This window comes from Syngnathus floridae, chromosome 4 (genome assembly GCF_059516105.1).
Source record: "Syngnathus floridae isolate MCC-2025c chromosome 4, RoL_Sflo_1.0, whole genome shotgun sequence".
Taxonomy (NCBI): Eukaryota; Metazoa; Chordata; class Actinopteri; order Syngnathiformes; family Syngnathidae; genus Syngnathus; species Syngnathus floridae.
Genome location: NC_142416.1, coordinates 16,332,529 through 16,347,241, shown reverse-complemented (window position 1 = coordinate 16,347,241; position 14,713 = coordinate 16,332,529). Strand labels below are relative to the sequence as shown.

General features: G+C 43.8%; 1 protein-coding gene across 14 annotated transcripts in view; it reads left to right on the top strand.

Annotated features, from left to right (window-relative positions):
• The window catches only part of LOC148399464 (nuclear factor 1 X-type-like), a 120,711-nt gene that overhangs the window by 42,936 nt on the left and 63,062 nt on the right, over window positions 1–14,713 (top strand). For 12 of the 14 annotated variants that reach the window (XM_088374305.1, XM_088374303.1, XM_088374306.1 and 9 more), the window contains one exon: window positions 11,793–12,324. In XM_088374305.1, coding sequence (XP_088230431.1) covers window positions 11,907–12,324 — 418 coding nt within the window. In that variant the 5' untranslated portion in view covers window positions 11,793–11,906. Of the gene's footprint in view, window positions 1–10,713; window positions 11,273–11,400; window positions 12,325–14,713 lie in introns of those variants that run through there. The other 2 variants (XM_088374300.1, XM_088374295.1) reach the window with 2 other exon arrangements.

Genomic DNA, 14,713 nt, shown 5'->3' with positions numbered 1-14,713 from the left:
GTGCGATTGTGTATGTCTCACACAAACGCACACACACACGGCAGAGAGCTTTGTGTGGCTAGTTAGCAGCACACATCCTCACATTAACAGTATCACACCACTTTGATCAAATGTTGCTGACAAATGTTTTTCGGCATGGAGTGGCGCTCACTGAGTGCCTCGCTGCCAGTAATTAGAGACACTGTGAATGTTGTCTATGTTTGAAAGGGTGAAGAAAAATGAGGTTTTTTAAATGTAAGTAACATTTCAACACAATGCAATTGGCAGCCGTAAATTATATTCCTCACCTAATTAATTTACTTTACATGTTCAAAATTCAATTGTTTTTTGAATTGTATTATTAGGTGCAATATTTATTTCACTATTTATTCGATTGTTACATTATTTTATTCTAATGTGCCGTGCGTTTATTTCTGATCATGAAATGTTTTTGCGATTAAAAGCTATATAAATAAATTTGACTGGCTATATGAATAAATTTGACCAGACCGATAGAAAATGAAGTATTCGAGAGTGTCTGTCGCATAAGAATAAAAAAAACAAAATAAAAAAACCAAACAAATAACACAGTACGATGTAATGTAAGTAGAGCCTTAAAACAAGATACGGGGGCATGTTTTTTTTTTTTTTTTTTTTTTATCGCAGCGAGCCAGTACATGCAGTGCTCAAATCTCTCGCTCTGTGCCGAAGAATCTCCAAGTCCTAATTTTTCCGCCATGGTCCAATGTGCTTTTAACTTGTCACTTGTTATTAAAGTTAACATTGTATTTTTGTTGTTGTTTTTATATTTTACTACTAGGCAAAGGGCACATGTGCAACATGACTCACTTTCGATTTGCACTCTCGTTAATAAAAATTAGGACAAAGTGTTTTATTGTTTTCACATTAAACTTTTACACTTTTTTAAATACAAATTTTTTTATGTCAAAAAGTATTAAAGATTACCAACTGCGTTGTGAAACGGATTGCGTTTGACTTTGGGGGTTTCACTTGATTTTTTTTCTCAATACAAAGCAGTGATTCACAAAAATGTGTATCAATAAACCTCTATCAATATCCGTATGGTTCTGTTTGGAGCCAGCCCCGAGTCTAGTGGGCATGACAGTTCTATTTATTTCCATTGGACATGGTCGCACTCACCGAGAATACTTGACTTGTATCAGCTGCGTGGTTGCTCTTATCTCCCACAGACACACAAACTCGACCTGCTGCGTAACCACGTTTTGCCCTGAAAGGTAAATAGAGACTTGCAGCAATACTTGCAGCCATGCCGCCAAACAAAGTCTAGTCATCTCTCGTAATACGATCCACACAGTTACCCCAATACAATATCACATGCTCGGGTTGATTCATTTTTGATGGTTGTGATTATGATTATTAAATGCTCTGCAATGGTAATCCTCATGTGCAGCCAAGCATCATGCCTTTGCTGGGAGGCAATTGTTTGTTAATGCGCCAGTGAAACCCAAAACACATACAGATGTGTGTGGGACCCGACCGCAAAGTCTTTGCCATCGCATGCTCCCGCTTGATTTTTACCAGCCGGCTTATGGAAACTTTACAACCGCCTTTTTAGCGCCCATGCTAAACTCATTTAGCCGCCTCATGCTAAGCCGCACAGTAAAGTGTGTTAGTGCGGTCGGAGTGGTTTTGGGGCCAGTTGTTGGGGAACAGCTGCACGAGTGAGACTAAGCAGGGTGGGAAAAGGGACCCGGCATCTTTTTTAACCCTTGTGTTGTGTTTTGCATGTGTGTGTTTGCATGTGTGTGCGTCCAACTGACTGCTGAAATGTTTGTGTTTATTGACTCAAAGAGACGGGCCGTGGATGCATACACAGCGGTGTATGGGTGGCAGGGGTCCAGGCTTGGGGGAAATGTGTGTTTAAAGTACACACCGGGCTAATTATGCTGATTTAAGCATTCTTGTGGTCCTCCCAACGGCTTGCGGTGAGTTAACTGGCGCAGGGGGGCGGGGCGTCCAGCGGGGAGAAACGGGAGGTAGGAGATAAAGAAGTTCCCGATAGCCATAGAAGGCGGCCTTAAACGTCGGGAGAAGAGGTGGCAGTCGGTTTTAACATAAAAAAATGTTGCCCCAGACACTGATACAAGGAAAAACATACACTGCCTTGATATTTCGTCGCCCCCCTTGCTCCTTTCACTTGAGGGTAAAGCCCGTTCTGCGTATTTATTTTTATATTCAGATGTTACGGATAGCTCCGGGAAAAGGCTGTCCCTTTTCCCAGCAAGGGGAATTAATACTGTTTGAATGTTCTCTCCGGAGTCTAAAAGGGATGAATTTTGCAATGGAGTTTGGGAGGTTTGAAAGTGAAAACCTAACCACTGCTAAATAAACAAACCAGGCTTGATTAAATGCGACCCTTGTTTGTTGACTCTGTGTCCTGGCCTGCGTGTGGACACCTGTCTCCTCTTTTTTTTTTGTTTAAAATGCACATGCATACGCCTTGGTGGTAACGTTCGCATGCTGTGCGCAAAATGAAAGAAAATATACACAGTTGGTGGTAGGGGCAACAAAATTACATGGCCACAGTGTAACCCACCAAGCACCCTCCAAATGGGATACGCTACATATACAGTATATGTATCGTAAAGGCTTCCAAGAATAGCATCAACTCTGGTTCCCCAACCCGAAATAGTTATAGGCTAGCACAACGTGTCCTCCAGTTTGTAGCTCTATAAAACAGTTTAAAAGGATTAGTACTTCTTTTTGTCCCATCTCAAGTACTTAAGTATTGCTTAATATTCAAAATAAAAAATGGCGGCTAGACAACTAAATCCCAAAGTGTTATTTCCCATAAATGCAAATCTTGTCATAAATTTGATGGCTTGAATTAAAAACTGTTTTGAATATTAATAGAATTGGTAAAAACTCCCCCCCCCACATGTAATTGAGAGCTTGCTTTATTATTTGCTGATTAATTTGGCTCCAAGTGGGAGCCCCAGTGGTGCCTCATAATTTCTGTCAAATCAGATCGCAACTTAATTAGTGAGCGGTATCATTGTGCATCGGTAGTTACTTGTATCGTAAATATGTCCAAATATTGGCCGTCGATCAAGATTTGTATCGCGCTTTGATTCACGTTGCGGTGTGTCAGTTGCAATGAATTGTTTGTGACCTTAGTAGCCGAGGACAATTCCTCTCATATTGTCTCTCGAAATCATCGCAAAGGAAGAAAAATGGTTTTAAGGTTCCCGGTGATGAAATCTCACAGGATCAACCGACACCGGAATTCATATGCGTTTTTCTCTTGAAACAACATTCTTTGCTTTCCTAACACCTTTCCCGGCTTTCCTCCTCCTTTTTATTGCGTGTTGTCTTACATTTGCTTGCACAATCTCATCTCATTTTGTCTTTTAAATCAGCCCAGTTTCTGTCAGCCTCCTCTTGATTTGATTTCCAGAGGAAGCCGAAGAATTATCTGGGTTTAGTTGAAGGCTTAAAAGCGACTTCCTACCTGCTTGTCATCTAAAAACGATTAATCCGTTCAGTTATTTTATTTCCCCGACATTCTCGTTGTCGTCCTTAAGTGAAAATGTTTGCTATCCACACTTTGGGTTTCTTTGGGGATGTGAAGGAATGCTAATGTGTCTCATAACCACATTAAAACCCTCGGAGGAAATAAAGGCTATCAGGAGAAACAAATCTCTGGGTTTTCTCCACCCCTTAAATTTAAAAAGTGTGTAATTTGAATTTTCCTCTCAAACAATAGTCTAGTTGTATTTAGAAATATATTTTTTTTCCCCGCCAGGCAAAACTACCAACAATAAAACTACCAACAAGGAAAAAGAGGCCATATTTTTTACTTAATATATTTTTACAGGTACGTTAAATAAAAAAATTCAAATGCATTAGTAGTGCAAATCCTGAAAGAATTCTAACAGGATACAATCAGGGCCGGGCCGTGCCCTCTCTGACATGTGGCAGTGGAAAAAGGGAGCGAGGGATTTGCTGGCTTTATTATTAGGGCCTGTGAGTGTTGTTGATGGAGCGGCTCCATGCGAGTTGACACACACACAGACACACACACAACCAGACAGCGGTGAATGCTACACTGAGCAGAGGTGTCAGCCTTGGCTGCTGACTCTATGAAAGGCAAACTCTTAGAAGTGTACGTTCGTGCGAGTGTGCGCGCGCAAGTGAGCGAGCGAGCCCAGCACTGAATTGCACGTGTGTGTTTGTGTGTGTGGGTTTAGTGCTGACGGCCAAGAAGCCTCGGCAGCATCTGACGTGGCAGCTCTTGCTGCTTTCAGTCCAGCCAGCACGCTCCTTCTGGCGCACTTTCCTGTGATACTATCTTTTCATACAATCACATATTTATAAATGGAGACTGACTGGTGTTTTGGCATTGAGAATTGATAAACACAACGCCATTCATGGGGGCGGCAACAGCGCGTCCAGAAAATGCATTCTTGTTTTTTAGTTAGTTAAAATGGAGATTGGAACATGATCAACTGATTTGAACTTTGGCATGAGAAAAAAAAAATATTGCTACCTGTTTTTTATTTCCTCTGTCGATTAAAAAAAAAAAAATTCCTTGGCAGAGGTAATAAAGTGTAAGAAATGAAATAATCCGGTTTTATTTATTATTGCATAGTCACAAAATGTTTAAAAAAATTCTTCAATGTAACCTTTTGTTCATTAAAAACATTTTAAAATTGGATTTTCGAAATTATGAAGATCCCTAAAAGTCACCACAAATGTCATTATTTAATTATAAGAATTGGTTCCTTTGTGCAAAGTTGGCAAAAGTATTACTGCATTACTCACTTGCAACCAGCAGGGGCGCTGTTGACTCAATCTCCACTCATTTGCGGCCTAGGAACGATACATTGTCAGCTAGCTTTACTCACTATGATTACTGTATATCTTACATTAGCATTGAAGGCGAAAATTATGACAATTCCGACTTTTGTCGCCCACCTATGCTTATTTTCTCACTCTTCTTTTATCGAGGTGGGTTTTACTATGTCCCCTCAGAGGACATGTACTTATGACTGTCTCCCTGCGGTTCTGCGGTGTTCCTGAAGTCTGCGCGAGGTGGTGGTTTGGCCCGGGGAAGTCAGCCAGCGCGGTCGCTGAGGAGATAACCTTCCGTCAATGTTTTGTGCGTGTGTGTCAGGCCTCGCTCTTGTTTTGCTTCTCCATGGAAGGCTAAAATGGGAAAGCGGTGGTTTGAGGACAAAAGTTTCAAAAGGAGCTGCTCTTTATACATGCGCGGTGGTGAAGGCTCTTTTGTTTCTCACCCTGCATGCATTTGTCTGCATCCTCGGCCGCCTTCCGCCCCGGCATGCCGCTCGCTCGGCAGGGAATGCCACTCAAAATGGGCAAAGCGACCTTTAACCCCCGAGCTGCCAGCTCAAGACGCGCTGTCCGTCTCCCTTTGACCTAAACGCGGTCGAGCTTAGCGGAGATTAAGAGCCAACTCCGGGAGCGCCATTTGAAACGGACACCTCCTAACCCTAATGGGATCAATGTCGGCCGAGAGGCCACTTGGAGCGGGCGCAAAGCCTCCGAGTCAACACGGAGAGACAGACAGACAGACAGGCAAGGCAGAATGAGCAGGCAAAGACCCAGCTCATATCATGCCACAGGGAGTGGGCACCGGTTAACCCTGGTGGCGCCAACCCCCAGCAGGCAAGGCTCCAGCTCACATGATAAGCAGAATTAAATCTGCAGGCTTCAGTGTCCCCGATAGGACACGCTCACCAACGTGGCCTCTCATGCTTGGCATGGCTTCCTTCTCATCTGCAAAGTTGATTTTCATTCTTTCCTTTGTGGAAAGTCACATATTGTAACCTACAGCAACCATCTTCTGCAGATATTTCATCTGATGCCAAGTTGGATCACAAAAATCGCATGGATGCAACTCTGATTTGTTTGGCTCTGGAAATTCATTTTCTCAAAGGAAATAACTGAAAAGAATTCATCCAAACTATAAAATCTCATTTTGAATATTTAGTTTTTTTCAATGCAACTATAGTTTACTGAGACGTTACAGTATTGCAGTATAATTTTCAGTGGGTATGGAAGTTCCAAACAAAAGTTGTAAATATTTTTACCCAAACTCCAAAATGCCTTTGTTTTGTAAATGATGGGCAAAAGTGACACTCTTTCATTACATCTGAGTCACAATTTTGCAAAACCACATTGACTAAAAAGTGAAGCGTACTTGAAGCGCTAATGCTAACAAGCTCAAGCGGGCCATCGCGAGAAGTGCCGATGTTGAGCAGCAAGGCCCCGAGGGAAAACTGTAGCAACAAAATAATGAAGGCAAAAAGTAGTGTTAGCCCGAGACACTGTCTAGTTCGGGCTGAAAGAAAGAAAAAGTCGAAGGCGGGGTTGCACAGACTGAACGTGCGAGCGAGGCGGGCACATTGGCAAAGCGTTTTTTTTTTTTTGAATAAAGGGCGAGGGCACTCTGCCCGGATTTTGGAGAGAGGTTGGCATCCCGCCCCGCCCGCAGACACGAGGAATAAAAGAATGAAGGGGAGAGAAAGTCTCTCAATAGTGCATCTCTTGTGTGAGGAGACGGCGGGTCCTCGCCGGCTGCTGCCGCCGCTGCTGCTTGTTAGGAAGGGGGGCCTTTTGGGTTTCATTATCTGCTCCATTCTCTGTGTATTAGCTAACTATGAGGTCCAAGACCTCCAGGCCCCCCTGCGCTCCATGTGTGCTGCCCGCGGCGTACGCCTGTCGGAGGTGTTTGCGCTGTGCACCCCTCAGCTATATTCAAGGCAAAATTAATTCAGATTTTATTAAAAATAAACATTTCCAAGGGGTAAGAGAACCTTTAAGTAGGACGTCAAATTCTCCCCCCCCCCCCAACCTACTGGCTACTCTTTGTGTGTGTTGCAAGACGGGACATCGTTTGAAGGCTCCCAAAAATATAATAACGTTATATTTTCCCACGCAACACGACAGAAATGAAATATAACGTAAACACTCATACGGCGCCTTCACTTATAACGTATATGCTTCACGTAATGCGACACCAGCCCGTCTTTAGTTCCTCACTTCAAATGTTTGTAACCTTCCCGATGTCTTCATAAGGCATAATGTTGCCCAGTTGTGTTTAAAAGAACTGATAACATCGACTTTTGCAGAAAGGCGTCTCTCGAATCCAGCGCGCCGCCGCTATCTAGATGAAACGTCAGTTTTGCATTACCGGGCGGTAAGTGTGTAGCATTTCGCTGTAGTCGGCTTTTCCCTCGCCACAAAATATTTTGGGTGTATGGAGTTTTGAGTTTCCATCCACCAAAACCAAAGTCAGAAAATCCCCCATTTATTTAACGGTGGTTGCAGATAAATACAATCAAAATATGTTTCTAATTAAGTGTATGCGGTGATATTTATGCACAGAAAAACCACACGAGCCTCATGAAAATACGAGCGGAATAAATCTGGAAGTATGAAAAATGATGAACGTCTTTGATGTGCGTTTGTCTTCTTGCACAAACGTGGAATATTCCATAGCTCAGGCGTGCAGCGGGCAGAAGCCGCGGCCCGCTAGCGGCGCGCTAGTGGCGCGTTAGCGGCGCTCGCGTCTCTGGAGCTGTTTAAAGTCTTCCCGCCTGCCGCCTCATGCCATAAATGACTTCCAGACTTTCACACGTACTAAGGCTTCAGTGTTTAAACGCGCGTAATTACAAACGATGCGCAGACACACACTTAACATCAATCTGCAGTGATGAGATGGGAGGAAAACGAGGCGCGATGCTTTTCGCTTACTTCCGTGCACCAGAGCGGCAGTGGGAAGGAGAGGGAGACAACTATTGTGTGTGGGCTTGGATTCAAAAACTATTTCCAAAGAGCGTCATGTCAACTGGTGTGTGATGATTTCATAACCGTGAAGCTTTTGAGGTTGCAAAGCTTCCGAGGTTGGAGTCGCCATTTCATTCACTGGCCTGCTCCAAGCACACCTTCCTTTCCCTGCTCTCCTCTCGGGAAGACAACATGGAAACCGGGAAAGGCTGGAATAGGACTAGATTTGTGACAATTGATCTCAAGTGCCTGGTTTAGGTGACCTTAAGAGCTTTGAGAGTTTTAACTTTGCATAAAAAAATAAATAAATAATAATACGGGGAAAGCCTTATAGCGCTTCCTTGATATTGCTAGCACACTTGTCAATACTGGACGTGATTTTGCACAGCAGATGTCAGGGATGAATTCCACTCATCACATGTCCTGACATGCTGAAACCTTCATCAGCTCTCTTTGTGTACGTGTGTGTGTGTGTGTTTACGTGCATGCACGTACGTGTATGTTTATCATACTTTGATCTCAATCAGAGGTCTATTAAAAAAAGTGCGCGTGCGTATGCCAATATATATAAACGTATATAAAACTGCATGCAGATAAAAATACATACATATATCTAATATATATAATTATGGTTGTTTATAAAATAACTACTCCTCCACAGTACAATAATGATATTTAGAATTTTGGTTACTGATATTAAGAAACATAGTTGAAGTTTTTTAAACCGCAAATAATTTTTTTTAAAGTAAATTACATGAATTAGTTCTTTGAAATTATACAAACATATTGTGTTGATTTTGCAATTAGAATGAAGTCAGCTTTTGGAATAGTCACACTATGATTCAAAATGATTTTTTATTATTTTATTATTAATTTATTTCAATCATCATTTTCTCTTCTACGCATGTTTACCAAATTAACTTTCCACGGCATCACTGACGTGATAACTTGTCTGCGTTTTGACATATTTTGTCATTCAGTTCATGAAGAGCTGAACGTCTCAGTGCAAACAGCGCAAGTGCCACTTCACCTTCGGTTAATTGAACAGCAAACGAGAGGCAATTATGTGTGTTTTATTTATTTATTTTACATCGGTTCTATTAGAAACTGTTATCAGTGAATGAGAGAGAAAAAAAAAACTTTGCAGTGAATATACAATTAAGGTTTGGGGCGTAGCCTCTGCTTGGGAGATGAACCCTGTCGGGATGGGGGTTTTCTTGGCCGGCCAACGGAACAAAGGTCGACATTTAGTGAAACACAGAGCGTGGCATGCATAGATAAGAGGAGCCCTCGCGTTAATGCCAAGCTACTGATCCACACACACACACACACATTGCGGCCGTCTCGGGCCCAGACAACTACCACCTGGGCAAACACAGGAAACCCTAATGGGTGGTGGAATTTGAAAGTGTTCAAATATTAACGCTTGCGGTTCTCCTTTATTTTTCATTACATGAAAACCTGGCATTTAACCAGGGGTGTGTAGACTTTTTATATCCATCGTACGTATGTTAGCCCGAATAAACGACGCCCGGTTCGGTCCAGATGGGGTCGGCGCCTTCCCCAGTCAGCTGCCAGATCGCTACCGAACCAGTTAGCCAAGCAGTCATCCGCCCAGCCGGCCAATCAGCGGATTGGACCCCTTTCGTCGTCCAGACATTCGCTGAGCGAGCGGGCCAGGCTAGCGCCAATGGTGGCGAGCGCCAAGTAGACGACTTTGGCCTTTTGTAAGGTGTTCGCACACAAACACACGGGCGGTCGCTCCCATTGCTCGGCAGGCGGCTTGGCCCCGCTACGAAATGTCTGGGCCCTCAAGTTTACCGCATGACAAGTTAGCTGTTCCTCTTGCCGAGATCCCGAGTCATGGCGCTCTAATCCCTCGTTGAGTAATAATATTGGAGGAAGAAAAATTACAAAATGCTTCAGGCTCGGCGAGGACATTTGTACAATGGAGACCATATTAAAATGAAAAAGTTGGCAAAGTCGGGTTATGAGAAATAAGAATTTGAAGAGTAACAATCCTAATTACCTTTTTTAATTTTGCAACTTCACTAATTATTTTTGCTTTTTATTGAGACTTTATTCTTGTTCAATGACAACCTTTTTTCCTTAACATTTTTATTCTTAACTTCCTTTTTTCTCATTGCATTATGAATTTTCTCATGTAATATTCCAACTTTATTCAGTTTGCGCCTTTTGACTTTTATAGTAAAGTGACAAATTAATACAATCAATTTTCTGCTGTATTGTAAAAATATGCTATATATGTGCATATTTTTTTTTTTAGTTGAGAGGCATGTTGGTGGGTGGTTGGGGGTGACAAGCATTCCCCCCCCCCCCCACACACACACCTCCTCCTCTCCTTGTTTGTGTGGCAAATCCGGGAGCAGCTGCTGGTCCCAGGGTCTAGTGGGATTTTTGGGCCTGTGTTTTCTCATGCCATCCAATGCCAAGGTGCTGTAATGCGAGCGGTTAGTGTGGCAGGAGTGGGGGTGGGTGTTTGTGGAGAGGCGGGGGTACAGTTGAGGGGGTCGCGATGGTGGGGGTCAGTCGGCAGGTGGTGTCTGGATTGGACGCATGTGAAGTTGTTATATCCTCTGGACTTTGCCTTTTTGCACTAGATTGGAACCCGACTATTTGGCTTATGACGCACCCTCACTCTCTTTCGCTCTCTCTCCCAGCCAGCCAGCGAGTGTACAATCCCCCCGCCAGCCCCGTGCCTCGTTGCCTCTGCCCCTGCCGTCGCTCTTCCCTCCCTCCTCGGCGCTACGAGCGTGCGTATTGGCTGCGCCGCCCGCGACTGGGTGCCAAATAGGTGGTCCCTGCGCACGTTGGCACACTCTCAGTCAATGGGCGCAGGAGCAACGTGAGGAGGAAGAGAGAGAAGGCAGAGTTGGAGGCAAAGAGGGCGAAAAAAGAAGCGGCACTCGGGTTTGCCAGCGCTCGCGCGCACTCTTCCAACATTGATTCCGTCCTCTTGTTTTGCTTTTTTTTTTTTTTTTTTTTGAACCTCCATCTCTGTCCTGTCCAGCTCTCTCGCGGCCTATCTCTTGCTCTCACGCTGAACTCTACCCTCTTTGCCAAGAATTGGTTCTCTATCCCATCAAGATATTTTTCTCCGTTTTTGACCATTTGATCAACTTGATTTTCTTAATGCATTTATCCTTGTAGTCTTTTTTGGGGAACAGTGAAGTTGCTGAAGTTATTTACATTCTTCTTCTGTTGTGTTCTTGAACAACAACTCTCCTGCTCCTGCTACACTACCTCCTGTGTTCCTTTGCTGGTATTACATCGTGCCCCTTGGCTTTTTTTTTTTTCCCTCCAAGCTTTTGGCTGCCTTCACTGGACAGCTAAGCATTTTTTTTGTATCTTGTTTTTTTCCCCCAAATATTTGACCATTTCTCCTGTGCAAATTGACTCAACTAAACAGTTTTTTTTTTTTTTAAATATATTTTTTGCAATCTGCTGGGTCATTTTATGATGAAAGAGCAAAATGGTAACTACCATTTTATTTTTGTGTATATATATATATATATATATATATATATATACACACATATATATTCTGTTCATTTGATCATTTTATAATAATTGTGAAAATATTGATATTTTAAAATAATTCTTATTGTTTTGATGCATGCAGTAATATGAGTTGAGATGAGTTACATGTCACCTGTCTAAGTGCTGTATTGAAAGTGTTTGCTTCAGTGTGATGTGCGCCGGGGAGAGTGTCAGGCACTCTCTCTCTTTCTCTCTCTCACTTTCACACACACTCTCTCGGTCTCTCTCTCTCTTTTTCGGCGCCTCTCGTTCATTCCCTCGCTCCGCTCGCACGGAGCAGGCGCCGCTCCTCCATGCTGCGCGCCGGTGCTAACTGCCTCACCTCTCTCTTCCCGTCCTCCCCCCCGCTCCCCCTCTCCCCGTCCTTCTCTCCCCCGTTCTCCCCCTCTTCGTCCTGCTTCCCCCCGTCCTCCCTCTCCTCCTCCGCCCTCCCCCCGTCCTCCTCCCTCATCCAGGATGAATTCCACCCCTTCATCGAGGCCCTGCTGCCCCACGTCCGCGCCTTCGCCTACACCTGGTTCAACCTGCAGGCCCGCAAGCGCAAGTACTTCAAGAAGCACGAGAAGCGCATGTCCAAGGAGGAAGAGCGCGCCGTGAAGGACGAGCTCCTGGGGGAGAAGCCCGAGATCAAACAGAAGTGGGCCTCGCGCCTGCTGGCCAAGCTCCGCAAGGACATCCGGCCCGAGTTCCGCGAGGACTTTGTGCTCACCATCACGGGCAAGAAGCCCCCATGCTGTGTGCTGTCCAACCCCGACCAGAAGGGCAAGATCCGTCGCATCGACTGCCTGCGCCAGGCCGACAAGGTGTGGCGGCTGGACCTGGTCATGGTCATCCTGTTCAAAGGCAGCCCACTGGAGAGCACGGACGGCGAGCGCCTGGTCAAGTCTCCGCAGTGCACCAACCCGGGCCTGTGCGTCCAGCCGCATCACATCGGGGTGTCCGTCAAGGAGCTGGACCTCTACCTGGCCTACTTCGTCCACACGCCAGGTATGTGAGCAACTCGTTCCTCGTGGGAGGGCAGAGGGCTTGAACACTGAAAACAGGAACAGGGGCAGCTAAACACTGTTTAATATTTACCGATTACATTGACACATCTCTCTCGAAAATCACGCACAACATGCCAGTGAAAGTGAGCTTTAAAAAATAAAAACCTTCCGCTGAGGTTTTTCCAAAATTAAGGCCTTGGGCAGTCTTAATAAAAGACACTTCCGTCATTCAAATATCTGACAAATGCCACAAATACAAGACACAACATCATCATATTGTCTTTGCAATTGTTTTACTTTAAAAAATTATTATAATTTTTTCAAACAGGTACCTACACTAACCAAAATGTAACAAAAAGGTTTTAAACGATAAATAGGCCCTTTTTATGTTAATGGATAATATTATATGTACAAACAGCCATGAAATGATTAATAATAGAAATGTCATAGAATTTCTTGTTTTTATTATTTCCTTACGCTTGCTATGTTGTTTAGTATTTGGTGTGTGTGTGTGTGTTTGTGTGTGTGTGTGTTGAGGGCATTGGTCCAACATGCCCTGGCAAGTCCATGCTGCTTTTTCCAAGCGAAGCATTTGCCCCTTTATATAAACACGTAGTTTATTTTGTAGAAGCGTGTGTATTTGTTTGTGTATTTTTACACGATTATCGCCACAGTCAAATTAAATGTTTGCGAGACAAGGGAGCGTCGCTGTTTAGAACATTTTTTTTTTCTTCCAATTCTGATGAAAGTGCATGTGCCCCGATAAGGCCATTGTAGCCAGGGATTGTCATTTGGCCAGAACCCAGAAGTGTGCGAGTGTGTGTGTGTGTTGGTGTGTGTGCGAGCGTTGCGAGTCTCCTGGTCTCAGGCTGCTGCCGCCTTCACAGTCTGCCTGAACGCCTGCGCTGCCTTGGAACCTGCCTGCCAAACAAACACACACACACACACACACACACACACACACACACAGAGCCACGTTCACACCCATACACAAACACGCAGCTAAAAAAAAAAAGAGAGAAAAAGAATAGACAAACAACTCATCTTTGTACCGTACTTTCACACGTCGAGCCAAACATGGTTTTAGTCCCATACACACACCCACACAGCACACACACGCAGCCAAAGACCATCCTAGATAGGTTTTGATATAGCCAAAGTGTGTTGTATCACAGCCATCACGATGGATACACACTCACACACACACACATATTCAGCCAAACATTGCTCGCTCCCATGCAGCCATTTTACACCAAGCCAAAATACTGTTTTGTGTTGGAGTGTTTTTTCTCAACACACACACACACGAAACACATTGCAAAGCCAAATCCTCTAAAAACACACTTCACCATGCTACACGCAAACACCGGCTCGTGACCTAATATTATTTCAGCTGGATTTTTTTTTTTTTTTTTGGGGGGGGGGGGCATTTGGAATGAATGTCGACTAGCTCTCTCACAAACACAACACACAAAAATGACTATTTATGCTATCACAGCCTCCCGTCCGTATCCTCTTGTCTTCCATGCACACACACACACGGGAACACACACTCGCATGAAGCCACAATCTCAATCCAGGCCAAACAGCTCACAACTCTGGCAGCTTTGCTCTGTGTTGGTCGATTTGGGGCGCATGAGGAAATCTCTTTTTAATGTTTTTCCAAATGTGCTATTTTAATGAGGATGAATTTATTTTCCTTTTTTTTTGGTTTTACAATATTGAGCAAATATACACTCTTGACTCCAGCTGGCTGCATGTGTTTCTCCCTTTTAAAAAAAAAAAAAATCTTACAATATATATATATAATACTAAAACAATATTTTCCATTTAAAATATTCAACTTGTAATTTTTGAATCACTCAAATCAATTTCTTTCAAACATAAAAGTGGAATGCTTGCTGTTAAAATAAAAATCACAACATACTCCTTAGAATTGTAATTATATTTATATAGATATATGAATGCAATTTTGAGTACACGAGTTCAGCACATGTCTGCCTAGCGGGGGACGTTCACAGTGCACGGCTCATTCGTAATGTCCGCTGGCTGTGTGCTCTCTCCTGTTTGCTTAGCGGCGGTGTGCCTCAGCACTTTTCCTTCCTCCAGACAGAGCAGCCTAAGTTGGAGAGAACATTTGGGGCCTTGCAGAGGCGGGAGGGATGAAAGCAAAGACAAGGGGCAAACCGCTGTCTTCGAACCTGCCCAAAGGTCAACCGTTTTATCACGCTTGGCTCCGAATAAGTGTGAGGTCGCCAAAGCGTAGTCATCAGCCAGCAGTCATGAAGGTTTTTTTTTTTTTCCCTCTCATGGTTTTTTTTTTTTGCCTCAGTCGCGCAATGAATGACACGACGTGCCCATTGTTTGTTTTTGTTTGCTTTGCATTTTGT